The sequence below is a fragment of the Budorcas taxicolor genome, chromosome 22, assembly GCF_023091745.1.
Source record: "Budorcas taxicolor isolate Tak-1 chromosome 22, Takin1.1, whole genome shotgun sequence".
Classification (NCBI taxonomy): domain Eukaryota; kingdom Metazoa; phylum Chordata; class Mammalia; order Artiodactyla; family Bovidae; genus Budorcas; species Budorcas taxicolor.
Window position 1 is genome coordinate 50,729,905 of NC_068931.1, and position 27,295 is coordinate 50,757,199.

The window sequence follows — 27,295 nt, forward strand, 5'->3', positions numbered from 1 at the left end:
GCTGCTTTGGACCAGTGGTTCTCTACTGGATGTGATTTTGTGCGTCCTCCACTGGTGATGGTTTTCAATGATTAGAGGTATTTTGGTTGCAACAACTAGGGGGCACTACTGGTATCTAGTGGGTAGAGGCCAGGGATGGGGCTAAATATCCTACAATGCACAGGCCAGGCCTGCAGCCAAGAATGAAAGTGCAAATGTTAGTTGCTCAGTCGTGTCTGACTCTTTGCGACTGTGGTCTGCCAGGCAAGAATACGGGAGTGGGTTGCCATTCCCTTACTCCAGGGGATCTTCCCAGCCCAGGGACTGAACCTGGGTCTCCTGCATTGCAGGCAGATTCTTTACCCTCTGAGCCTTCAGGGAAGCCCCAAGAATGACTTAATCATAATTGTGCTGATGTTGAGAAGCTCTGCTGTAGACCCCCATCCAGCCATGGGTCATCCCTGAGTTGGGCTCAGCCGCTCAGTGGCTGACCCAGACTTGGTCTCTGTTCCTCTGGAGGAAGTGGGAGTGGTTCCTGGGCAGGGGGCCAGTGGCAGCTATGAGACCAGCTGGGAGGATGCTCAGCTCAGCTTCCCTCTAGGATGGCCAGTCTCTGCAGCCAGGGGCTCTGGCATCTGAGGTTTACAGTTAGAGAAGAGGTCAGGTACTGGTTGGAAGGCAGGGTTATGGTTGTTTGAACTTAGCAGAAGTTTTGTTTATTTATTGGTTTGGCTTTGTGTTTGGTTTGGTTTTCTTTCACCCAATCTCATTTTAATGTTTTACTTCTCCATTTTTCTTTTTACCAAGTGGACTGATTACCTGTGATCTCCATATTGGAGCTGAAGACATGCTGAAAAGGGGGCTGCTTTATGCTTTAAGAACCACAAGGTGTGCCTCCCCCAAACTTGTCCTTCACTAATTCTGGGAAGTCACACTGGGTCTAGATAGTTCTTGGTGGGAATCACTTACTTGGACTCAGCTAATATGTTTCAGGGACGAAAAGTGTGGACTTTGGTGGCAGGCAGACTCGTGTTTATGCCCCCAGATTCGCCACTGGCTGCTCGTGTGGCTTTGGGAAAATTATTTCCCTCGGGGGGCTTCGTGGGAGAATGATATCAATCCCAAGGGGCTCTTGTGAGACCCAACCAACTAATGTCAGCCCCTTGGCCCAGCGTGAACCCTCCCTGTGTGTAAGTACCCCGTCTTCTTCATGTTGTCTTCGCCACTTCCCCAGAAAGCCTCTGTGAAAGTGCATGTGGGTTTGGGAGTGAGGCCCATCAACAGCACTGTAGAATCATCAAAGGGTTGGTAGGTAGTTTGTTGGAAAGCTGGGTCCTGAGAGCATGCAACCTATAGATGAGCTGAACTAAGCCTGATGGAGTCCAGAGCCCAGGGAACCTCCTAGGGAGGGCAGGCTTGGAGCCTAGGGCACCTCCGAGGGGCAATGAGGTAGGGTAGGAAGGGCCTGGTTGTGGCATACTTCAGTGCCTCCTTGGGAACAAGCTAGAAGATGTTCCTACATGATCCAGAACAGGGGTCAGCAACTTACCTCCTGGCCAAACCCAGCCCCCCCACCTATTTGTGTAAATAAAGTGTTCCTGAAATGCAGCCATGCCATTCATTTAGGTATTATCTGTGGCTGCTCTTTTGATACAAAGACAGGGTTGAGTAGTTGTACCAGGGACAGTGCTATAAAGCCTAAGATATTTATTCTTGACCTTTTATAGGAAAAAAAATTGTCAGTCTCTGCTAGGGCACTTCATTCACATAGACTATAGCAGTTAGGATCACCAAATTCTGAGTCAGGCAGACTCGACTGTGATATGAATGATAGCACCTGGAATTGTGCAGTGGATAGCCTGTTCAATGGTAAACATCAGCCCCGCTGGGGGAGGCTTTCCTGTAAGATTTTAGATGCTCAGGAGTGGGAAGAACGCAGTGTCTGGGAAATGTCAGCACCTCGCTGGGGGCCATAGTTTCTGCTGAAAGCTGCCAATGTGAGGTTGGGGAGGATCAGAGGAGGTGAGTCTAAATTTAGACTTTCCAAAGCCACTTTGTAAACCAGAGCCCCAGGAGTCCTCGAAAGGGGCAGTTGGCACGCACCAGCTCGTCTCTGGTTTGCCTCTACATGTTAAAAGCTGAATGTATGAGAGGATAATTAATTGGCCTCAAATAAGAGATTGGTGGAAAGTTGGTGAGAAATCAGTGGAGAGGAGAAGCTCCTCTGGACAGAGTCCGGGGGTAGAGATTTCCATTTGTGTGTTTTATTAAAACGTTCCCCATGGAATCATGGGAGCCTTGCTGCCCTTGGAAGAATTACATGCATTCTTCTCCCTGAGTGTCATTTGAGCACAACTGGGCCATGACCTTTCCACCTCTCAAGGTGAATGCCAGCTCCCTAGTTCCAAATCACACCTGTGATTCAGAGCAGCTCTGAGCCACCACCTCCAAATTGGGAACAGCTGTGCTTTGCTCTAGACACTTCATCACATCGAGAGCTGCCATCCACCCTCTGCCCAGGAGGTCACATCCAGGTGTGGGGTCTGGGACTCCCCAGGGCTGATGGGCCCACGCCAGAAAAGAACCACTAATCCGAGACTTCTTAGGTAATCAGTGTTTCATAATAAGCCCACCTGTCGGGAAAGGCAAAGGGTTTATGGTAGAAATTATAGGGGAATGATACGGGAAAACTTAGAAAATAGGAGGTTTGAGAAGGGATGAATCACAGTGAACTCAAATGGGAACAGAAAAATGGTCAGATGAGGGCTGCCTGGTTTGTGTTGAAATGCTAAGAGAGACAGCATCTAAGTTCAGAAATATTGGTTTGTCTGAGCAGCTGAGGCTTGTGTGAAGAGCCCTGTTGCAGTGAACACGTTGCATTGGGGCAGCGACGGAAGGGAGGGGCAGGCAGACTGTCTCGGGAAGTTGGCCGTTGCGGTTTTGTAGATGTAACAAATGGACCGAAGGTAACTCCAATCCACCATTATGTTCTAAGTGTGGCTTTGTGTCCTGGACTTGAAGCTTAAAGTCAAGTTGAGAGATGGACATGTATAAAAAGTTAAATAACAGCCCAGATTAGTATATGGCAAATGTCAAATAAAGTATATACACACGGATGTACAGGAGTTCAGAAAAGATTGGAATGTCAATGAAGAAACTTCAGGGAGGAAGTGAGACTCCATCTGGATTCAGAATGATGGACAGGGTTTCAACAAGTGGGCAGGAAGCAGAACATTTCGGGAACAGGGAAGATGCAAGCAGAGAAGCAAGGCAGGAGTTAAAAGAGTGTGTTTACAGGCCATGAGAACAGGGCAGTAGCTGGAATAGAGCCTTCCCAAGGTGAAGAGGTACCTGCCAATAGTTTGTTGAGCAGACCACTCACACACAACCACACACACACACATGGTAGCCCCTCTGCCTGTGAGAGGAAGACGAAAGAGTTTTAAAAATAAATAAAGTTCCTCTTAATTACCCACAGATTATCTGCACTGCAGCTGATCTGGAACAAATCCCGCCTGCAGCTTGCTGGTGATGTCATCTCCCTGTTTAGGTGCTCATTCCCATCTCTGTTTACCGCCCAGTGGGAGCCGGAAAGGGAAGAAGCCTTCAGCATCTCCCCTCATAAAGCAAAATATACAATTGCCTCTGTTTGCTGTGCCCTTGAGAACCAGGCCAAGTATATGGGTGGAAAGTGAAAGGAGTTCCAGTTTAGTTTCTATTCCCTGACTTGGGCAGCAGGAATTGGAGGAGGGATGGAATGGGGCCCCAGGTGGTTCTTTTGTTCCCCTGAATTAGGTGACCAAGTGGACTTCACTGCATAGGCCACAGACTGACTCAGTGGGTGGTCTCAGCACTGTCTCTAACTGGCTTGGAATCTTCAAAGTGAATGGTATTTATCAATTCCTCAAGTGTTTGTTGCGGAGAAGGCAATGGCAACCCACTCCAGTGTCCTTGCCTGGAGAATCCCAGGGACGGCGAAGCCTGGTGGGCTGCCATCTATGGGGTCACACACAGTCGGACATGACTGAAGTGACTTAGCAGCAGCAGCAGCAGCAGCAAGTGTTTATTGACCCTGTCTGTGCTAGAAGCACTAAGCTGGTGTTCTTTGAGCCCCAGTGCCCTTATCTGCAAAGTGGGAACTTGGACTAGAATTACAGTCTCTCAGTGGAAATGCTGGCATTATTCATTGATGGAGATGCTCGTCAGGATGGTTAGCAAATCCAGCTCTGCCCATTAAAGGCCTGTGGTGACTCCTTGTCAGAGTAGCCAAAGAAGGCAGGACCACCCTCAGTTAAGGACCACTGGACTTGTTTGCTACAATTGCTTCCCAATCTGAAATTCTGATTATTTTGTGGCTGGGCCCAATAAAAACATGTACAGTAGAATTACTGAAGGTTGATGAAACATCAGAATAGCAAGTACATCTTATTCAAGCAAAGGGAATTTTTAAGAGTAGCAACAACAGGTAATACCTGTTGAGCAATTATTATGTTTCAGATTCTTGGCAAATTCCTTTCATTAGAAGTCTTTAGAGAGCATCTGATTGTTTCCCATTTCAGATCACTTGTGTCCTCTAATTTGTCCCCTTAATTTTAGAGCATTGAGTTGACAATTGTCTTGCTCCATTTACCATTTGCAAAGTTCAGATGTGTACGTAGCCCTGTAGGGGACCCTACATATGAAGAGAATGAAGAAGCAGCGCTGGCTAGATTCACTCCTCTGCACAGGATGCAGTATTTGTTCTCTGTATATGCGGACTTAACAAATGTATGAAATCTGTCCCTCCCTAAGAAGCTATAATATTGCCTTTACTTGGGAGGGATTGGGGGCAGGAGGAAAAAGGTACGACAGAGGATGAGATGGCTGGATGGCATCATCGACTCGATGGACATGAGTTTGAGTGAACTCCAGGAGTTGGAGATGGACAGGGAGGCCTGGTGTGCTGCAATTCATAGGGTTGCAAAGAGTCAGACACAACTGAGCGACTGAACTGAACTGAACAGAGATCTGAATTGCTATTTTTGCCATTTCTTTTTTCTCCCCACTGAAGTCCTTTGCCTGTAATTTGAGTCAGGAACCACCAGGGGGCAATCAGGATATGATCTGACTCATTGCTTTCAAGAGCTCAGTTCAGTTCAGTTCAATTCAGTCGCTCAGTCGTGTCCGACTCTTTGCACCCCCATGAATCGCAGCACGCCAGGCCTCCCTGTCCATCACCATCTCCCGGAGTTCACTCAGACTCGCGTCCATCGAGTCCGTGATGCCATCCAGCCATCTCATCCTCGGTCGCCCCCTTCTCCTCCTGCCCCCAATCCCTCCCAGCATCAGAGTCTTTTCCAATGAGCCAACTCTTCACATGAGGTGTCCAAATACTGGAGTTTCAGCTTTAGCATCATTCCTTCCAAAGAAACCACAGCCCAGGGCTGATCTCCTTGCAGTCCAAGGGACTCTCAAGAGTCTCTCCAACACCAGAGTTCAAAAGCATCAATTCTTCGGCACTCAGCCTTCTTCACAGTCCAACTCTCACATCCATACATGACCACAGGAAAAACCATAGCCTTGACTAGACGGACCTTAGTCGGCAAAGTAATGTCTCTGCTTTTGAATATGCTATCTAGGTTGGTCATAACTTTTCTTCCAAGGAGTAAGCGTCTTTTAATTTCATGTCTGCAGTCACCATCTGCAGTGATTTTGGAGCCCCCCAAAATAAAGTCTGACACTGTTTCCACTGTTTCCGCATCTATTTCCCATGAAGTGATGGGACCAGATGCCATGATCTTCATTTTCTGAATGTTGAGCTTTAAGCCAACTTTTTCACTCTCCTCTTTCACTTTCATCAAGAGGCTTTTTAGCTCCTCTTCACTTTCTGCCATAAGGGTGGTGTCATCTGCATATCTGAGGTGACTGATATTTCTCCCTGCAATCTTGATTCCAGCTTGTGTTTCTTCCAACCCAGCGTTTCTCATGATGTACTCTGCATAGAAGTTAAATAAGCAGGGTGACAATATACAGCCTTGACGTACTCCTTTTCCTATTTGGAACCAGTCTGTTGTTCCATGTCCAGTTCTAACTGTTGCTTCCTGACCTGCATACAGATTTCTCAAGAGGCAGGTTAGGTGGTCTGGTATTCCCATCTCTCTCAGAATTTTCCACAGTTTATTGTGATCCACACAGTCAAATGCTTTGGCATAGTCAAGAAAGCAGAAATAGATGTTTTTCTGGAACTCTCTTGCTTTTTCCATGATCCAGTGGATGTTGGCAATTTGATCTCTGGTTCCGCTAGTTCCCCATTATCAAAAGGATACAATTCATCTGCCAATCCCGCTGTTCCTGCTAAGAAGCCTATGTCCTGCTTTGCTGTGCAGAAAGTCCCTTTTCTAGGGTGGCAATAAAATCTCCTTATAGTTTGTGTGTATGCATTCTTGTGCTATTACATGGAAAGCAAGAGATACAAATAATTAAATCGGTGTTTAGCAAATTCTCTCAAAATATTCAAAGACATTTGCAAAAGAAGGAAGAAAAGGGGTCCAAGTAGAAAAACAAATTTATTGGTCCCTTATTTTCCCTCTGCAATGAGTTTCTTTTTACTGTTACCCTTCTCCGCTAGCGCTGCTGCTGTGTGTTTGGAGGGCATAAAGAATGATTTCTGCAAAAGTCAGAGCTGATCACTGCCACCCACAGCTTGTGCATGTTAACCTTCAGGGAGAAGGCATTTACATTAAAGGCACACTAGCTGATGATCTTATCAAATCAATCCATCTTCTCTCTCTTCCAGGGGAGCGTTGCACACAGCAGGCTGGGTGGCTTGGGCAGTGCAAAGCCTGGAATCCCCTGAGCAAGCAATGTTTCAGCTGGCTGGACAGATCAAATAACACTTGGGCTGGTTAACAAAAGGCACCCAAGTGGGAAGGTGTTGGAAGCCGAAGTGTGGAAATTTACCCAACATTGTCTCTTTGACAGGGAAGGAGACTCGGTCTGAAAGATGCTGCATTCCGCCAGCCTCTCTGGGTCCAGCAGAACACAGTCTCCTTCGCGGTGATGTGGATGAGGGGGTGACAGAGGACGCTGCCCGCCTCTGAAGTCTCCGGAGGATCCAGGCCAGGCAGGTGAGACCCAGGTCTGGGACTTCAGGTGCAGCTTGGTGTAGAGCTCATGAAAGGTGCTTGAATTTCTCCAGCTTTCTTCACCAGCATTCAACAGACTGGTTTGGGCTTCAGAATCTGAGAGGAGCTAGTAGAAAGGAAAGCTGGCAGAGGTACAGAGAAGTCCCTACAAGCCTCTCAAATCCACTGTTGGGATCCCTTCATACTGCTTGGGACCTGGAGGGCAGCTCCCAGGCTGCCAGAGGCTGCGATACCACTAGACTTTGGACCATCGAAAGGAAAGGAACATAGCTCAGCGACGGCTCCACATTTAAGCCAGAAGTAACCTCTTATAACAGGATTTAAAGGGGAGAGTTTTTGTATCTTTACTTTGTGGTCCATCAGGAGAGAAAACTTTCCATTCACATAGATAATGGGACTGGATTTTCTTTCCAAGATACTGTATTTGAAAGAATCATGAGCCATTCTAAGCTTCCAGGGAGGCTCAAAGCATATAGGAGTTGGTGGACAGCCTTCCCAGGGCGAGGCTAAGGGGACAGCCTGAGCCTCCAACTTCTGCAGCTCAGCGGGTGTGGACAGATGCCACTCTTGTCTCCAGAGAGCCAGTGACAGTGACATCACCAGGAGAAAAGGCATCCTTCAGCCTTGGGACTTGACAGAATGAGGAGGGCTGGGGAAACCCGGAGCTGGGACTCGGTCTTTCCTGACCGCCCCTCTGTTCCACGGGCAGCGCCTGACCACTGAGCCAACCATGGCCGAGAAGGGCGGCTGCCTCGCCAGTGTCTACGGGTATGACCTGGGCGGGCGCTTTGTTGACTTCCAGCCCCTGGGTTTTGGCGTCAACGGGCTGGTGCTGTCGGCCGTGGACAGCAGGGCCTGCCGGAAGGTGGCGGTGAAGAAGATCACCTTGAGCGATGCCCGCAGCAGGAAGCACGCACTCCGGGAGATCAAGATTATCCAGCGCCTGGACCACGACAACATCGTGAAGGTGTACGAGGTGCTGGGGCCCCAGGGCACCGACCTGCAGGGCGAGCTGTTCAAGTTCAGCGTGGCCTACATCGTCCAGGAGTACATGGAGACCGACCTGGCACGCCTGCTGGAGCAGGGCACGCTGACCGAGGAGCACGCCAAGCTGTTCATGTACCAGCTGCTCCGGGGGCTCAAGTACATCCACTCTGCCAACGTGCTGCACCGAGACCTGAAGCCCGCCAACATCTTCATCAGCACCGAGGACCTCGTGCTCAAGATTGGGGATTTTGGGTTGGCGAGGATCGTTGATCAGCATTATTCACACAAGGTATGTCTGGCTGGAACGGCTGAGAAGGGCAGTCCATGGAATCCTCAAGAACACTCAGTGTTCGAGAGAGTATTCCTAGCTCCAGTGGAATCAGAGGACTGGGCTCAGTATTTAGGGGGAAGCTGGAGGGTGCGAGAAAGAGGGGTGGTCCGGTTCTTAGTCTTGCCTCTGCCACGTGGCCATGACCAATGATTGGTCTACAGGAGGCGGTTGGATTAGATGATCCAGCTCTAAACTCCGTGGCTTTATGATGCTGCAGCTGGGGAGCTCCCCCGGTGGTCTAGCGGTTAGGATTCCGGGCTTTTACTGCCACAGCCTGGGTTCAGTCCCTGGTGGGGGAGCTAGGATCCCATAAGCCGTGTAGCACAGCCAAAAAAAAAAAAAAAAAAAATGAGCTGCTGGTGAATTTGCCTCTAGCACCATATTATCCCCGCCGTCTGCCTAACCTCCTCCCCTCCCTACCCTCTATTCAGGACTCCCCGGGAGGCCTCCCAGGATTTGAGTCTTACTCTCTGGCTCATCTTGCCTCCTCCTTCCATCAAAGTTGCCCCACTCTGCATTCCATTCTCTCTGTCTGTGGACAGAGGCACGAATGGGGAATCTGATAAACTCATTCTTGTCGTACCTTATCCAGCTAAGGGCTCAGCTCTCCCAGGTCCCATGATGCCCTGGGCCTGCAGTGTGATGTTGAAGCCACAGGGTCTGGTTGGTGCTGAAACCCCACATGGTGATCAGCTGCAGAGATCAGAGCAGCCCCGGCCACACTGACACTCGTTTTCGAGGCACTGGGCCCTTCAGGAGCTAGTTCTCTGAAGTTCTGTTCTCCTTACCCCAGTTCCTCTGACTTTAGGGGAGCCTCTAAGCATCTCAGGCAGGCACCCCTCAACAGAGCTGTGGGGTAGCTGTGACTTCTGGCCTCCTGCCAAAACTTGTCAATCATGAATTTTTACTACTGGATTAGCCAAAAAGTTCATCCCGATTTTCCTGTAACATCAGACAGAAACACCCAAATGAACTTTCTGGCCAACCCAAGAGAATAAGTGCATTCCTCAGGAAGTGGGTGCATCAGCCCTGTTACCAGCCACAGGGCTGGGGTGGGCAATGAGTGGGGAGGGCATCTCTGACCTTGAACATGTTCCAGCCTTCTCTCTGAGGCCCCGTTCCTCTGCTCTCCCTTGCCACCCTATCTGCCTCCAGCCAGAAGGTCACAGACACTGAGAAAAGGGGCCAACCTGCCTGGCGCAGCGGCAGTGGGGTGGCATGGGGAGGGGGCTAGCGGGTAGGGCTCCCTGTCCCACCCTCCCTGGCTGGAACCTGGGCTCCAGCTCACATTTCAGACCTCGCATCAGCCCAGCTGGCTCTTGTTGCCTGGTGCCGCCTGAACCATGAGCTTGCCCTCTGTCCCCACTCCTGCAGCCAGACCATCTGTCAAACCTGACAGCCAAGTCTGTAGGAAGGAATGTCCACGGTAAAAAAAAAAAAAAAGAAAAAAATCCCGTGCCCTTCTGTCTTCCTAATTCCCTGTGCTGGTTCTCTTTTTTTCAAAGGAGCAGTGATTCCAAACAATTGAACTGAAAATTTTAACCCAAATCTGCCCTTATTTGGTAAAAGGACCAGAGAATCCGTGACACTGTTATTTCTGGGATGCACAAAACCACCTTCTGAACTGGAATAAACCAGGACGTTTGGAAATAATAAAAGGAGCTTTTCTTCGATGCAAGTGAAGTGCTATATGGGAACGGGTGCAGAACAGCACGTGGTGGGGGCTTTCAGGAAAATGAGGGCGGGGGTTGTTGGCGCAAGCAGTGTCTGTGGCAGTGATTCCGAAGGAGGTGTGAGGAGGTGATGCTGTGATGGAGACGGAGACCCAGGCTCCCTTCTGGGGATGTTGCCTGGGACACAGTCACCCCCGGGAGCCTCTATTTCCCCATCTTTGATAATGGTGATCGTATGTGCCCTGCCTGCCCCCCGGCTCATGGTTATGAATCAAAATGGAACATAAAAGCAAAGCCCCTTAGAAAGTAGTAAGGAAGCCCCCCACCCCGCCCTGTTCAGAGTGCTGGCTGAGTACACGGGGCCCAGGAGCTATGCTGGGGGCCATGGAGGAGCCCCAGGTTCACTGACCACCAACGGTGGCTGTGCGCCTGTCCCTCAGGGGTGGGAAGCCACCGTCTCTCTGGTCGGGACTTTGATTTTCCTGATGCAGAGGAATTCAGATGCTCTGACTTACACTTTCGTGGACTCTCTTCAATAAAATTAACTGTGGGAGGTTTAAAAGAAAAAAAAATCACTGGAGCCAGTGACAGGCCCAGTAGGTGCTTATATCAGCCCTGGGTTTGGCAGGCGTCCCCCACCCCCACCTGCCTCCTCCCTCGTATGCTCTCTGCTTTTAGCTTCCTCCCTACTCTTCCCCAAGTGATGACGAAAGCTTTATATTGGGTGCCTTTATCTGATTGCATTTAAATCAGTTCTCATTTAATTCTCATAATGCCATGAGGCACTTTGGGCAAATGGTCCATTTTAAGATGGAGAGAACTGGCTTTCTCAAGATTACTTGGCTGACTGCAGCAGAAGGGGCACAAGAATTTGGCCTTCTAGCATCTTGATGAATGGTCTTTCCATGCGCCATTTCCTCCATGGAGGCTGTCTGGGTCTTTCCTTCCTTCGAATTCCCCGCCCCCCATAACCTGGATCTTCTAGCACCCACCATTGTCTGCTTTGTGGTATTTCTGCCGCTGTCTTCTGTGTTCTGTTAGGCTAAGAGCTCCGTGGTTCTTGACGGCTGTGTCACGTTCACATTGGTTTCCTCCAGGGAGTCTAATCCTGTACCCGAGATATGGCCCAGCTGATTGTGTGGACTGTCATGAACAAATGGAAGCATTGTCATGGGCCACCACATTGCAGGTGGCAAGCTAGTTGGGGTCACTGATTCCATGTGCTTAGAAGGTTTGACTCTCAGAGAGACAGCATGGCATTCTTCCAGCCAACAGAAGTCAGAAGTATGCACCTGCTCTCCCCGGTGTGTTTGGAGGACAATTGCCTTCACTGGAGCAGCTCTAAACTTGACCCCTCTGAAAGCTTCAAGGATCCTACACTTGCCCCGAAGAAGCTCTTGCGCATCTGGCCTGCAGCCAGTGCCCGGGGTCAGGGACAGGCTTTGTGATCTGATGGCGGGGGAGGGGGCGAGGGGAGGAGCTGGACATGGATGCACCAGCTGGTGCTCCTTGTCCTCGTTGTAACTTTGTCCTGAGTGGACAGCAAGTCTCCTTCCCGTCCACATCCCCCTCGTCTAGCACAGGGCCTGGCCCAGGGTAGGTGTCCGTTGTGTTTGTCTCATGGAGGAAAAGGCCTCCTCTTCTCTAATCAGTATCTGACAGCTTTGGAGCATCAAGTTACAGTCAGCCAACATTATGGGCACATGACCCCCTCCCACACCACCCTAGGGGTCTTTGATTTTGCAAGGCAGAGGGCAACTAGAGGCCCTGGTTGACCTACACTGACCGTAGAATGTGGCAGTGGGTAGCTATGGGGGTATTCTGGCGGCTCTCACTCATCAGGCATGGCATGGGGGACCCCTGGTTTCTCTGTCATTCACCATGTGACTTCAATTCCTGTATTGTGTAGGTCATTCCCAGAATAAGAGATCTGTAAGGAGACCTCCCAATCACCTGGTCCATTTCTTTCATCTCACAAATGGTAATACTGAGGCCTAGGAAAGAGATCTGTTTAAGACCATACAAGGATCGGCTGAGCCTAGAGTACCATGTCCGCTGTTTTTTTCTGAGCTCCTTCTCAACTGTCTGATCTGTCAAATGGGGCCATCATTCCCCTTCTGCTTATTTCATAGGATCCTTGATAGCATCAGTGAAAGCAGGGCTGTCAAAGGCTTTTCTGATGAGCGAAAGGCTAAATCACTAACACAACCACTTGCCCAGTAGATGCCGTGGTAACACCAGGCAGAAACCCGGATGTCAGTTTCCCCTCCACCGACATATGGACCCAGGGACGGGGGGCCTGGCATGCTGCAGTCCACGGGGTGGCAAAGAGTCAGACATGACCGAGCCACTGAATAACCTGACGTGATGGCCGAAGGGCGAGTCAGGAGCCCCCACCTCCTGCGGGCGGCTGCCGGCCTGTGTTCTTGTCATGAACCCTTTCCTGCCCGCCTCCTCGGCAAGCCCGCTAATTAGTTCCTTGTGTGTGTGTCAAGAGGAGGCAGCTGGAAGAGCATGTTTCCCTTTGAATTTATCCTATTAGGGAGTAGATGAGCTCAAAAGAGGGGAAAAAAATGTAGTTTAAGACTTCACTAAGTTCTGTGTAAATTCTGAGAAATGTCAGGAGCCCCCAGGGGAGGGTGCTGAAGGCTGAACAGGGCGTTGACAGCCTGATTAGCTGTGTGAACACGTCCCTCCAGGCAAGGCCCTGGGAGAGGGAACCATCTTTTGTCCTTGCCGGAGGCTGCCAGCGGACCTGCCTTTCCTGGGAGCAGTAAGCAGAGAAAACTGCAAAGGAAAGAAAGCCAGAGTAAGAGGCCCATAGCATATGTCTCAGAGAAGGCAATGGCAACCCACTCTTGCCTGGAAAATCCCATGGACAGAGGAGCCTGGCAGGCTGCAGTCCACTGGGGTTGCTAGGAGTCGGACACAACTGAGCGACTTCACTTTCACTTTTCATTTTCATGCATTGGAGAAGGAAATGGCAACCCACTCCAGTGTTCTTGCCTGGAGAATCCCAGGGACGGGGAAGCCCGGTGGGCTGCCGTCTGTGGGGTCGCACAGAGTCGGACACGACTGAAGCGACTTAGCAGCAGCAGCAGCATATGTCTTGGTGGGTCATTCAAGCAAGTCCAAGGTTTCTGCCAGGCTGGCCTGCCTTTGGGTCCTGACCCCTTTCTGTTGGTTTGGCCAGAAGGTTCTTAAGATCCAGACAGTTCCATAGGATGTTATGGAAAAACCTGGGCTTTCAAAGGCCAACCCAATACTTCAGAACCGTCCGTCTTCTTACCTTACAATTCATGATAGGAATGCTCTCACACTCTGCCTCCATATCTCATGAAGATTTCCTCAGAGATCAACTAGTACCATCGTTCTCAAAGCGTGGCTCTGGACCAGCAGCATCAGCCTTACCTGGGCACTTGTTAGAGATACAGGTTCTCAGTTTCCATCTCAGACCTACTGGATCAGAAACTCAGCGTGGGGGCCCAGCAAGCTGTGATTCAACACGCCTCCAGGTGATTCTCATGTGGGTGAACTTTTAAGCATCACTGATCTGAAGATGTGGAGTAGCTAGGCTGTGAGCAAGCTGCTTTTATCTTGCGAGCGTTCCTTTTAGTTTCTTCTTAAATACTTGCTATTTATTTGGTTACATCGAGTCTCGCTTGGGGCGCGGGACCGTCGTTGCATCATGTGGGGTCTTTTGTTCCGCTTCACCGACTCCACTTGAGGTCTCGAGCTCAGTAGTTGTGATGCGAGAGTTTAGTTGCTCCGAGGCACGTGCAATCTTATTTCCCCAACCAGGGATCGAACCCATGTCCCCTCCGTTGCAAGGTGGATTTTTAACCACTGGACCACCAAGGAAGTCCCCAGAAAGTGGACACTCCTGGTGTATCTGCTGATGCTTGCAGTTGAGGTTCTCAGACTTGAGCTCAATGAAGAAGGCTAAGAACTCCTCCCAGGTAACATAGGTGTGTTTGAAGTAGGTACCTTAACCCAAAGGGGTACTTAATGGTGGTGATATCAGGCACTGTGATCGGGAATTATGAAGATGGTTTTAGGCAGGATGACTTTTAAGGCTTCAGTCACATCACTTGGAAACCACCTGGTCCACCATCCCTTGACCTTGGTGGAAAACTGCACAAACACAGTCTATCAGGAGTGCTGGTTCTGTTTAGGTTTGACTTTAACGAGCGTTAGGTGATACTGGAGCTTCCCAGGTGGCTCAATGGTAAAGAATCTGCCTGCCAAGCAGGAGACATGGGTTTGATCCTTGGGTCAGGAAGATCTCCTAGAGAAGGAAGTGGTATGACACTCCAGTATTCTTTCCCGGGAAATCCCAGGGACAGAGGAGCCTGTCTGGCTACAGTCCATAGGGTCGCAAAGAGTCAGACAGACTTGCAAAAAAAGAAATAAGGAGATACGAGAAATGATTTTAGAAAACATGCTTTTTATCCTGGTGTAAACTACTTCACTAGATGTTATTTAAAGACAAGACATTGCTTTCACAATTCAGTGAGACTGTTTGATTGAGGGCTCAGCAAATTACTGCAGTTTGTTAAGACTTGTGGTTCAAGGTCCCAAAGGAGGCAAAGAGGTACATGATGGAAAATGTATCAGCCAGCTTTCAAAGGCTGTGCACAGAGCTTTGATTAGCTGTGTTTTTGCTGGTGAAATTGTGTTGACCCACCCCACCTCCTCTTCCTCCGGGTCACTCTGCCTGCCTTTGATGGCTTCTTGTCTGTCTAGGCCAAGATAACCCTCCTCTGCCTGCCTAGGCAGACACAGATTCCTTTGAACCTGAACGTAGGAGGAGGAATGTCCATTTCTGTGGCTGAAATAAGAGTCTTTGTCGCTGATCAAGAGACTGTCCATTTGTTGTTCTGTGTGCCTGTATTTTGTATGGCCTCCACCTTGAAGATGCAGATAAGTAGGCGGAGGAAGGGAGGAGGGTCTTGCCTGGCATCCCAGAAAAGGACTGGGGTCCACAGTGCAGGCACTGGGAGGGGCCCTGCCACTCCTGAGGTCCAAGGTTTCATGAGAGAGTGGACTCGTTGAAGGACAACTTGCTGGGGCCCCAGCTAGAAGTTCTTAAGCTGCTAAGAACATTATTCTCAATCAGTGGAGGTGAAAAGATTTATTTAAAAGGCTATGAAATATCTCATTTTAAAATGGAAAACTATGACCTGGGGGATTAGAACAGGTTGTTCTAGAGCCAAGTGTCCCTGAACCCTCAGGCTGACCTGGAAAAGCTCATTTTGGTGGCTTTCAGAGCTTCCCTGGTTCCTACTGCACCCCGCTCCATTCTGTCCCTAGGCCTCCTGGGGTCCTTCTCTACCCACTGCCAGAACGCTACACACAGGGAAGCAACCCCACTTAGCTCCGGTGGTGACATTATAAACCTTTAATAACTGGCATGGCCCAGGCACCAACCAATTTGAAAGGAAGCTGGCAGAGTCCTGGAGGTGCCCTGCTTGCCAGAAGCTGACCCTTCACTGCTTGATCATAGGGACTTCTGGGAGTATCTGGGAATGAGGCCAAGGTGATCACTTCCCAACCAGTCTACGGGTATTTCATTACTGACAGCTGGCCTAACTGTACCAGTGCGTACCTGTCACCCTTTTCTGCCTTTCTCTGAATGTCAAAGTTCGTCCTTCCCATACACCTGTAGGTCCAGTTCTCCACTGGAGGTGAATGGTTGATTAAATAGTGCAGAGATCACCACCTCCCTCCTTCCTGTCAACACCAGCCTACTCACTCACCTGCTCACAATTAGAGCTGCCATCTCCTATGGTGAGCTCCAAAGCTTCAGAAGAATTCAAGAAGCAGGAAGTCAGCCTTCTTGCTAGGAATGCTAGAGAGTGGCTAGTATTTTATGTAGTTCAGGCTTGCTGGGGACAAATTCTTTTATCTAGAAAGTGTCTTTATTTCACTCTCATTTAAAAAGTTTGTTTTCCCAGGACAGAAAGCTCTGAATCTGTTTTTCTCTTTCAGAACTTTAAAATGTCCACGCTTTATTTCCTATCCGTAATGTTTCTCAAGAAAAGGTCTTCATATGGATCATTGCTCCTCCATATGTAATGTCTTTTTCTCTCTTAACTGCTTTCAAGATTCTTTCTTGATCTTTAACTTCCAGAAGCTTGACTGTGGTGTGCCCAGGTATGGGTTTCTTTGTACTTATCCGATTTAGATAATTGATTGAATTTCTCAGATATGTGTCTTTTCCCCCATCATATTTGGGATGTTTTCGGCAATCATTTTTTCCTGTTCCCATTTTCTCTTCTCCTTCCAGGCTCTGATTATATGTATGTTACTCAGCCTGGTGTGTTGCAAAAGTTTGTCCTCCAATCTTTTTCCTCTTTTTCAGAATGGATAATATCTATGTCTCTGTCTTCAACTTCCTTGACCTCTTCTTCTTTAATTTGCTGTTAAGCTCATTGGATGAAGTTTTCATTTTGGATGCTGCACTTTCCTAGAATTTCTATTTGGTTCTTTTTCATAGTTTCCACTTATATACTGAGATTTCTCCATCTTTTCACTCACTGAGATATTTTTCTTTACATTCTTGAACATATAATACCTGCTTTAAAGTCTTTACTAATTTGAACATCTGGGACATCTTGGCATCTGTTTCTGATTGACTTTGTTTTCCTTGAATTTGGGTGACTTTTCCTGCTTCTCCACATTTCTAATAATTTTTGGTTGTTTGTGGGTATTACAGTTGCTACCCTGAAAGGAGCTTGAATTATATTGTCTTCCTTTAATAAGTGTTGAATTTTGTTCTGACGGAGAGTTAATTCACCCGTAGTAAATTACAGGATCCTTGATTCTGTTGAAGCTTGCTTTCATGCTTCGACAGGGCAGGCCTAGAGTGGACCTGACTCCAGAGCGTGATCCTTACTCCTGTGGTATGACCTTGCTGTTGTCTCACTTGAATGTCTGGAATGTGAATAAGGAGTTTCCCCCTCTGGCTGGATTGAAATGCCTACGTGTCCAGGGTTTCTGCAACCTCTGCTATCTGCGTTCTGCTGTAAGTTCCAAAGTAACTACTCTTTGCTGGATCTCACCCTGTGTATGTGCAGACCAGCCTTCCGCCAGAGATCTGGAGGGATCTCCCCCCTCTACAAACTCCTGAGCATGTACCCTATGAAGCTCCTTCCTCTCCAGAATCCTGCCCCAAGGGCTCCAGTGCTTCTGCAGCTGCAGACCCCAGCCTCTAATTCCTCAACTCAGTAGGACAACCGTACTCTGCTTTGTTCCACCTTCCTGTGTGGTGGTTGGAAATCTACTCAGGCAGAGTGCCAGGTGAACACGAAGCTCACCTGATGTGTTTCTTTCCCTTCTCTCAAGGATCCTGTACAGCCTATTTAGTTCAGTTACTCAGTCGTGTCTGGGTCTCTGTGACCTCATGGACTGCCGCATGCCAGGCCTCCCTGTCCATCACTAACTCCTAGAGTTTACTCAAACTCATGTCCATTGAGTAGGTGATGCCATCCAACCATCTCATCCTCTGTCGTCCCCTCTCCTCCTGCCCTCAACCTTTCCCAGCATCAGGGTCTTTTCCAGTGAGTCCATTCTTCCCATCAGATAGTCGAAGTATTGAAGTTTCAGCTTTAGCATCAGTCCTTCCAATGAATATTCAGGACTAATTTCCTTTAGGATGGACTGTTTGGATCTCCTTGCAGTCCAAGGGACTCTTTTGTTGAATCCCTAAAAACTGCTGTGTGTATTTGTTTTGTTTTATACTTGATTTCAGCAGGAGGGCAACTCCAGCACTGGTTGCTCCATCGTGATCAGAAATGGCCAGCCCTGACATTTAATGATGCAAGGCTCTGTGTGGCTGTGAATCTTTTAATGCTGGCGCACAAGCACCTTGGAGGAAGTGTTGATGACTTATGTCTACATCCCTGTAGCATGCTTAATGAATATTATTACATATAATGAAATGGAGAATCTGGGAGATCAGTGTTGAATAACGTGTTCCTCCTTCATTTTGCCTAGGAGATGTGCTGGGAAGAGAAATCCTTCCAGATAGCATCTTCTGTCCCTTCAGTCTTGGTGGGAAGCATCCCAATTGCTCCAGTTCTGACTCCAGCCTCTCTACTTAGGGACTCCAAGGTTATAAATTTCTCAGGAACATGACACACTGTCTTATTCTGTAGGCAGATATGTCTATGTTTATACTGAAGAAGGATTAGAAAATTGGATCAAATCCTTTTTCATTTTCTCCTGAAATGTGGTTTCTTTCTTCATCCTTTACCGTGGTAGTCTATTGAAAAGACAGCAGTATAGAAACAGAAGGCTCAAGGGGAGCATCAGATTGCTATGTTTATCCTTACTTTCATGGGTAGCTTCTCGATCAGTACTACACTTGGAGCTGGGAGAGAACCACCTTTATCTGTAGTAGCTTCATTTGCTGCCACCCAATCGTCTTGTGCTGTATCACTGACTTCTCACCATTGGCTGGAAAATACTTGATGACGGGTCTAGTCCCCCACACTGTTCCTTCTGCTCCCACAAACACACCTAATTATCCCTGCAAACTCCACTCAAAAGCCCCAATTCTGAAAAGCTCTTCAGGGAGTTAATCACACCTTCCTCTGGTTGTCCATAACAGTTAACCCCATGCCATTGTGATTATTTATCTAAAATGTTTATGATGATGCCTCTACCCCAATAGATAGTAGGGCCCTTAGGAAAGGGTATCTCATTCATCAGATGAATACAGTGAGGCACAGACAGTAACTTGTGCCAGGTCCCCCAGCTGGTAAATGGCGGAATTGGGGTTCAAAGTTTCAAAGCCTAATAGAATAACCACCTCTTGGTGCCTTCAGAGGTCATGCTTTATCCACTGACCACACTGCCTTATTGGATACCTAGATGACAGTGTTTCCAGAGGTCACATATTCTGACTGTCCTTTCACTGATTGACCTAAAGTCTTCCAGAACAGATACCTTGTGGAGTCAGTGGAAGCGTGAATCTCTGCTCCATAAATGGCTCCGTTCACGTTGTTGGTATTCTGTTGCTGTTCCGTTGCTCAGTCGTGTCCGACTCTGCGACCGCATGGACTGCAGCATGCCACGCCTCCCTGTCCATCACCATCTCCTGGAGTTGGCTCGAATTCATGTCCATCGAGTCAGTGATGCCATCCAACCATCTCATCCTCTGTTGTCCCCTTCTCCTCCGGCCTTCAGTCTTTCCCAGAATCAGGGTCTTTTCCAGTGAGTCAGCTCTTCACATCAGGTGGCCAAAGTACTGGAGCTTTAGCATCAGTCCTTCCAGTGAATATTCAGGACTGATTTCCTTCAGGACTGGTTGGATCTCCTTGCAGTCCAAGGGACTCTCAAGAGTCTAAAAAGCATCATTTCTTCAGCACTCAGCTTTCTTTATAGTCCAGCTCTCACATCCAACATGACTACTGGAAAAATCATAGTTTTGATTAGACAGAACTTTGTTGGCAAAGTAATGTCTCTGCTTTGTAATATGCTGTCTAGGTTGGTCATAGCTTTTCTTCTAAGGAGCAAGCGTCTTTTAATTTCATGGCTGCAGTCAGCATCTGAAGTTATTTTGGAGCCAAATAATAAAGTCTGTCACTGTTTCAATTGTTTCCCCATTATTTGCCATGAAGTGATGGGACTGGATGCCATGATCTTAGTTTTTTGAATGTCGAGTTTTAAGCCAGCTTCTTTACTCTCCTCTTTCACCTTCACCAAGAGGCTCCTTAGCTCCTCTTCTCTTTCTGCCATTAGAGTGGTGTCATTTGCATATCTGAGGTTATTGATATTTCTCCCAGCAATCTTGATTCCAGCTTGTTCTTCCTCCAGCCTGGCATTTTGCATGATGTACTCTGCATATAAGCTAAATAAACAGGGTGACAATATACAGCCTTGCCGTACTCCTTTCCCAGTTTTGAACCAGTCCATCGTTCCATGTCTGGTTCTAACTGTTGCTTCTTGACCTGCATACAGGTTTCTCAGGAGGCAGGTAAGATGGTCTGGTATCCCCGTCTCTTTAAGAATTGTCCACAGTTTGTTGTGATCCGCACAGTCAAAGGCTTTAGTCAATGAAGCAGAAGTAGTTGTGCTGATATTTTGCAGGGCAGCCATGTTACTCTATCGGCTCATATTGAGGTTATAGCCAACTAACTTCTGTTAAGTTTGGTATTCCCTACTCACGTTCAGGGGTTCCCCAGTGGCTCAGAGTTTAAAGCGTCTGCCTGCAATGCAGGAGACCTGGGTTCGATCCCAGGGTTGGGAAGATCCCCTGGAGAAGGAAATGGCAAACCACTCCAGCATTCTTGCCTGGAGAATCCCATGGACAGAGGAGCCTGGTGGGCTAAAATCCACGGGGTCACAAAGAGTTGGACACGACTGAGCACCTTCACTTTCTTTCACTTTCATTCACATTCATGGGCTTCCCTGGTGGCTTAGAGGGTAAAGCGTCTGCCTGCAATGTGGGAGACCCGGGTTTGATCCCTGGGTGGGGAAGATCCCCTGGAGAAGGAAATGGCAACCCACTCCAATATTCTTGCCTGGAAACTCCCATGGACAGAGGAGCCTGGTGGGCTAAAATCCACGGGGTCACAAAGAGTTGGACACGACTGAGCACCTTCACTTTCTTTCACTTTCATTCACATTCATGGGCTTCCCTGGTGGCTTAGAGGGTAAAGCGTCTGCTTGCAATGTGGGAGACCCGGGTTTGATCCCTGGGTGGGGAAGATCCCCTGGAGAAGGAAATGGCAACCCACTCCAATATTCTTGCCTGGAAACTCCCATGGACAGAGGAGCCTGGTAGGTTACAGTCCATGGGGTCGCAAAGAGTCACAACTAAGCAACATGTTTGTTTGTTTGTTTATTCACATTCATATCATTGATTTTTAGCCCAAGTACAAAACTTTACCCTTCTCCCTAATAAGTCTCATCTTCTTGGCTTTCGGCAAATATTTCAGCCTGACAAGATCTTTCGGCTTTTTGCTCTGTCACATAATCTTATCCCATACAGCTTCATAATTCGAAAGCCAATTTTCTATGACTTCACCCATATCGCTGATTTTAAAATGTGTGAAGAGATTAGGTGAAAGGCTTAGTCTCATGGTCACCAGCTACTTCCTTCCAGGGTGACATGACCCTAAGCCAGAATTCTTTGGGTTTAGCTGTCCAACCAGTTGTGAATTTACATAATTTTTTAGTGGTCTGACCCATGTTTCTTCATTGTCCACAAAGATGTCCTGAGAGTTTGAGTTAAATGCTTTATTGAGATTCAGGGACATTGTCTATAGTATCCTCTCATTCTACCTCAGTACAATTTTAAATTCATCCCCAAGTAAAAAATCCCAATTCAAGCTGCATAACCAACTATGATTCCTAGATACATGGAACTCAGATCTTAGCAAACACTACCTCTTTACTTAAAGAAAACCTGAGACATGAAAATTTAAACGTAACAAATTTATGTTGGAGGTTAAGGCATGGTTAAGTACACTATGTTCATCCACTAAATAGAAAGATATACAACCATTTTCAATGGTAATTTTGAAGCGTTTAGAATAACATAGAAACTGTATATGTAATAAGGATTAGGTTTTAAAAGGAAGATACAGAATTGGATGGATGGTATGATCGTAACAGTTTAAAGCAAAGAGAGAAGAATGATATATAAAAAACAGACGAGAAGTAAAAACTCCAAAATGCTAACCACTGGACTATACATGGCGGTTTTGTGTTTTTTCCCCAGTCATTCCAAAAGTACAGTGTAAACACGCACACTTTTTTTTTCATTTGATTGAACTATTTATTTTTTTAACTTTATACACACACACTTTTAAAAAATACTTTATTTGTGGCTGGGCTGGGTCTTCGTTGCTGCGAGGGCTTTCCTCCAGTTGCAGTGAGCAGGGTGGAGAAGGCAATGGCAACGCACTCCAGTGTTCTTGCTTGGAGAATCCCAGGGACGGGGAGCCTGGTGGGCTGCCGTCTCTGGGGTTGCAGAGTCGGACACGCCTGAAGTGGCTCAGCAGCAGCAGTAAGCAGGGGCTCACTGCAACAGTGATAGCTGCAGCATGAGGGCTTCTCACCGCGGTGGCTTCTCTCGCTGTGGAGCATGGGATCTAGAGCCTGCGGGCCTCTGTAACTGTGGTGCAAGGGCTCAGCAGTGGTGGCTCCCAGGTTCCAGAGCACAGGCTTAGTAGCTCTGCAGCACGTGGGATCTTCCCGGACGAGGGACTGAACCTGTGTCTCCTGCCTTGGCAGACAGATTCTTTACCACCGAGTCACCAGGAAAGCCTGAACATGCATAATTTTGTCCCAGTGATCTCTTTGTTTGCTGGGTGGGAAAATTAAGCTTGCAAAAACATGTTTATTGCAAAAATAGGTAAACTGAGATCACTTGGCCTCTAAGAGAGCCGGGTCAAGCACCGTGGCATCCGGCCCAGGAGGCTGGACGTGCTGACCCTTGGCTGCATTCTGCCTGGAGGTGCCTGTGCTGTCGAGTGTGTAAATCTTACCTCCCCACCCAGGGTGGCAGCTGCGCCTTGGCCACTGGCTCCACGGGAACATGGGGCAGGCTCTTCTAGGTGTGCCATCCCCTGGGAAGCAGGACCTCTCCCCTCAGAGGCAGGGTGGCCAGATGCTAACTGCTGCCATGGAACCCTGAGCAAGTTACTTCAGCTTCCTCACAAGCCTCTGATGGCTGGCTCCATCCTCTCATGATCGATTCTACTTCTCAGGGCCATACGAGAGTCGAGAAGATGATGCGTGTAATGTGTGTGTCAGCTATCTTGGAAGGACTCAGTAAACAGTGGCTTTTTATTTTTTTAACTGTGATTATGAATCACCATTGGAGGGAATTCAGATACCTGAAATTTGACCACTAATGATGCCAAAACTCAGCCTCTGTGCACCAGTGCCGAATCGATTCTCAGAGTTTTAGGTGAAGTAGAAAAGCTTTATTGCTTTGCCAGGCAAATGGCAACATGCAGGCTCACGCTCTCAAATCTGTGTGTCCCAGGCTGGGGGGATTTGGTGAGGAGTTTTATAGCAGTGGTTGGGGTGGGAGGAGGTTGCTAATAAGGATCAGGGTTTGTGTGGGGTCTGGTGGCTCAGATGGTAAATAATCCACCTGCAGTGCAGAAGACCTGGGTTGGGAAGATCCCCTGCAGAAGGGAACGGCCACCCACTCCAGTATTCTTGCCTGGAGAATTCCATGGACAGAAGAGCCTGGCAGGCTACAGTCCATGGGGTCGCAAAGAGTCAGACAGGACTGAGCGACTTTGACTTTCACTGCATTTCTTTAATCTGACCTCAGGTGGTCTCCTGATAAACGTCTCTGGTTCTTGAGGTTATCAAACTGTGACCTTCTTTCTGGAATGAAGAATGCTTCATCAAGTTAACATCTTCCACTTGTTGGAAGTTTCAGTTCTGTAGACAAGTTCAAAGATATCATGTGTGTCCTTTGAGGCAGAACTGGGACCCTGCCCCAAGCCTGCACTAGTGTTTCTTGACTGCAACTCTCTTGTCTCTGCATCCCATCCCTATTAGCAACTCTTTGAACCTGCCCTTTAGAACTCAAAGAAGGCCATGGAGGCTGAAGCCCATTTCCTACCAATAAGAAAAGGGGGACACAGAATGGCTTCCACTGCCAGGAACCCCACAGGGTCCTGTTCAGTTTCACTAACAGTAAAGTTTATTAAGACAGTTGACCATGTTTTATTTTCTCTTCTAAGATACAAATTGAAGGAGTGAAGAAGAGGAAAAGTTCAGAAAGCCTTTGAGTGAACTTGTCAAAATGGATGGATTAGGAAGCAGTGCACTGTGGGAAGTGTATTTAACCCAAAGAGGGATGAGAATAGGGAGCCACCTGCCTTAGTTTTGACACTTTGGCCATTTAGCCAAAGTGATTCTAGTACGGAGGTTATACACTGAGTGATAGTCAAAACACTTAATTGCTAAGATTTGGGACCAACCAATCAAAATAGGTAATGCGGGAGACCCGGGTTCGATCCCTGGGTCGGGAAGATCCCCTGGAGAAGGAAATGGCAATCCACTCCAGTATTCTTGCCTGGAGAATCCCATGGACGGAGAAGCCTAGTAGGTTACAGTCCATGGGGTCGCAAAGAGTCAGACACGACTGAGTGACTTCACCTTACCTAATGACCAATCAGCATGGATCCTGGTTGCTATGAGCACCCAAATCCCTACCTCTGCACACCTCACCCTACAAAGCCTGGAAGGCAGAGCCCTGCCTCCCCAGAGATGCTCCTTTAGATATCTGCCAGCAACTCCACACCTGGGCATGCAGAGCAGTAATCAAGAGCCAAGCCCTGGTCCCAGAACTGCCCTGTGCTCTCACTCCTGCTTCCTTCTCTTGTCCATGACACCATGTTTGCCCTCTGCTCTCCACCACACCTCTGACAGCAGGCATGGGGGAGCTGTTCCTTAGTCTCCCTGCTGGGCCACGCTGGCCCCTCCTGTGTCCCCAGAAGACCTGGACGGCAGGTTTCCAAGGTGTCGGGGCCTCTGGAGTATGGCCATGAAGATTTTATTCTGTGTTGCGCCTGCTACGCAGAACTGCTGCCATCTGCAGAAACCATGAGTTCTCCTGGAGGTGATCTCAGTTAAACAGTTGTGATCTGCAGGACTCATCTTCTTGGAGATCAATATTTCCCATTTTACATCCCTACACTGTTTATTTTGGATTTGGAGTCACAATTCCCTGTGTAAGAGAGTGAGCCCAGAGTGACCGTCCTGGCCTGGCTCCACAGGCCAGCACCCTGGAGGAAGGAGGTTGTCTGTACATTGCGTGATGAAGGCAGAGGAGTCTGAAGCCAGAAAAATAAGCTTGTAAGTCTGGTTGTCTTGACATTTTATATGAGCTCTGCTCTGTGGTCACCAATCTTCAATCCTGAGCCCAACCAATTTGCATATGGTGGGTGGGTCAGATGCTAATGAGAGAGTGAACAGGTGATAGCTACTATAGCTGCTGCTGCAGCTGCTAAGTCGCTTCAGTCATTGTGCGACCCCATAGACGGCAGCCCACCAGGCTCCCCCGTCCCTGGGATTCTCCAGGCAAGAACACTGGAGTGGGTTGCCATTTCCTTCTCCAATGCATGAAAGTGAAAAGTGAAAGGGAAGTCGCTCAGTTGTGTCCAACTCCTAGCGACCCCATGGACTGCAGCCTACCAGGCTCCTCCATCCATGGGATTTTCCAGGCAAGAGTACTGGAGTGGGATGCCATTGCCTTCTCCAGCTACTATAGCTAGGGGACCAATATTGTCATTTCAAACCTGAAAATTTTCCTGCAGTTCGCAATAGTGAACCCTGGAAGTTCTTTACCATCCTTGATAACTCTGGATCCTCCCACCAGAGGATCCTCCCACTTCCTCTGAGGGAGGCACGTCACATTACTTACTGTTCTCACTTGACAGCTGAGGACTAGGGAACCCCAGGGGTTGAGAGGTTCATCTAAGACGCACTGCTAATAAGTAGCAGTGGTGGACCAGACCTGCCTCCAGGGACGAGGAGCAGCTGATGCAACTGGGCTCAGCTTCAGAACTCGAGATCTCCCCTGCTGCCTTCCATGATGAGGGAAGAGTCATAAGACAGGGGGCCCTTGATTCTGCTTTCCCAAGAGGACACAAGGCAAACAGAGCAGTTCTGTGACCTCCGCACCCCACGGTGAGCAGAGAGGGAACCAAGACAGGAACTGACGGTCCCTGTGTCCTCGGCCCGCCCTCCTCTCTGCAGGTCTCTTCCCACCTTCCCACATCCCTCCTGCTGTCCTCCAGCACTCCCACAGGCCCTCTTCTTCCATCTCTCCCCACTGGAAACTTACTGAGGCCCAGGGCCTGCTTCTTGGGAACACAGACTCCCACCAAGGGACCAGAGCTCGCTACCCCAGCATTCAGCCAGTTGGAAAAGTGCTACCAGCTAGGATATCCCTTTTCAGTAGAATACTGGCTTATATTTGCCTTTAAACTCTTTTAAAAACAATTCGGCTGAAATAAACAATTCACCCATTTAAAGTGTACAATCCAATGGCTTTTAGCATATTCAGAGTCATGCATGAAACACCAGAATCAATTTTAAAACATCCTCAAACGTATTCCAAAAAGATCTCACCCACCTTAGTCACCATCCCGCAAAGTCTCCACACCTCCCCACCATCCTTGGCAAGCAAGAAATCTACTTTCTTTATAGATTTGCTTATTCTGGGCATTTCACATAAATAGAATCGTGCAATATGTGATTCTTTGTGACTGACTTCTTTTACTTAGTGTTTTCAAGGTTCATCCACATGGTGGAAGATTTTAGTACTTCTTTTTACTGCTGAATTACCTTCCACCATATATACAACATTTTGCTTATCTATTCCTTAGCTGATGGATATGTCAGCTGTTTCCACTTTGGGGTTTTGGATTAATACTGCTATGAACATTCATGAACAAGTTTTTGTGTTTACAGAGCTTTTCCTTTCTCTTCGATTATATACATAGGAGTTGAATTATTGGGTCATATGGTACCGTTGGAGGAATTACCAGGATGTTTTCCAAAATGGCAGCACTATTTAACATTCTCATCAGCAATGTATGAGGGTTCAGTTTCTCTAAATATTCACACACACTTGAGATTTTGTTTTTATTCTGCCATCCCAGTGGGTGTGAAGTGGCGTGTCTTTGTGGGTTTGATTTCCATTTTCCTGATGTCTGATGATGTTGAGTATCTTTTCATGTGTGTTTTGGCCATTTGTATATTTTCTTTGGGGGACTGTCTGTTCATATCCTCTGCCCATCCATTTAAAATTTTTTTATAGAATTGTACAAGTTCCTTACATATTCTAGATGCAAGTCTCTCATCATATAAGCAGTTTGCAAAAAAAAACTTCTTCCATTCTTTGGGTTATTCTTTTTACTGTCTTGGTGTTACCCTTTGAAGCGCAAAAGTGTTTCTTTTTGATGATATCCAGTTGATGTACTTTTTCTTTTCTTGCTCTTGCTTTTGGTGTCAAAACTAAGAAACCATTGCCTAATCCAAATTCATGAAGATTTAACCCATCATTTCTTAAAAGTTTTATGGTTTTAGTTCTTCCGTTTGGGTCTTTGATGCATTTTGAGTTAACTTTTATATAAGATGTGAGATTTTTGTCATAAGTTTTGAAATCAGGAGTGTGAGTCTGACAACATTGTTCTTTTTCAAGATTGTTTTGTCTG

General features: G+C 47.8%; 1 protein-coding gene across 1 annotated transcript in view; it reads left to right on the forward strand.

Annotated features, from left to right (window-relative positions):
- Positions 1–7,833: 7,833 nt before the first annotated feature.
- Positions 7,834–27,295, forward strand: part of MAPK4 (mitogen-activated protein kinase 4) — a 61,078-nt gene continuing 41,616 nt past the window's right edge. Inside the window, exon 1 of the mRNA XM_052660522.1 lies at positions 7,834–8,379. Coding sequence (XP_052516482.1) covers positions 7,834–8,379 — 546 coding nt within the window. The remainder of the gene's footprint in view (positions 8,380–27,295) is intronic.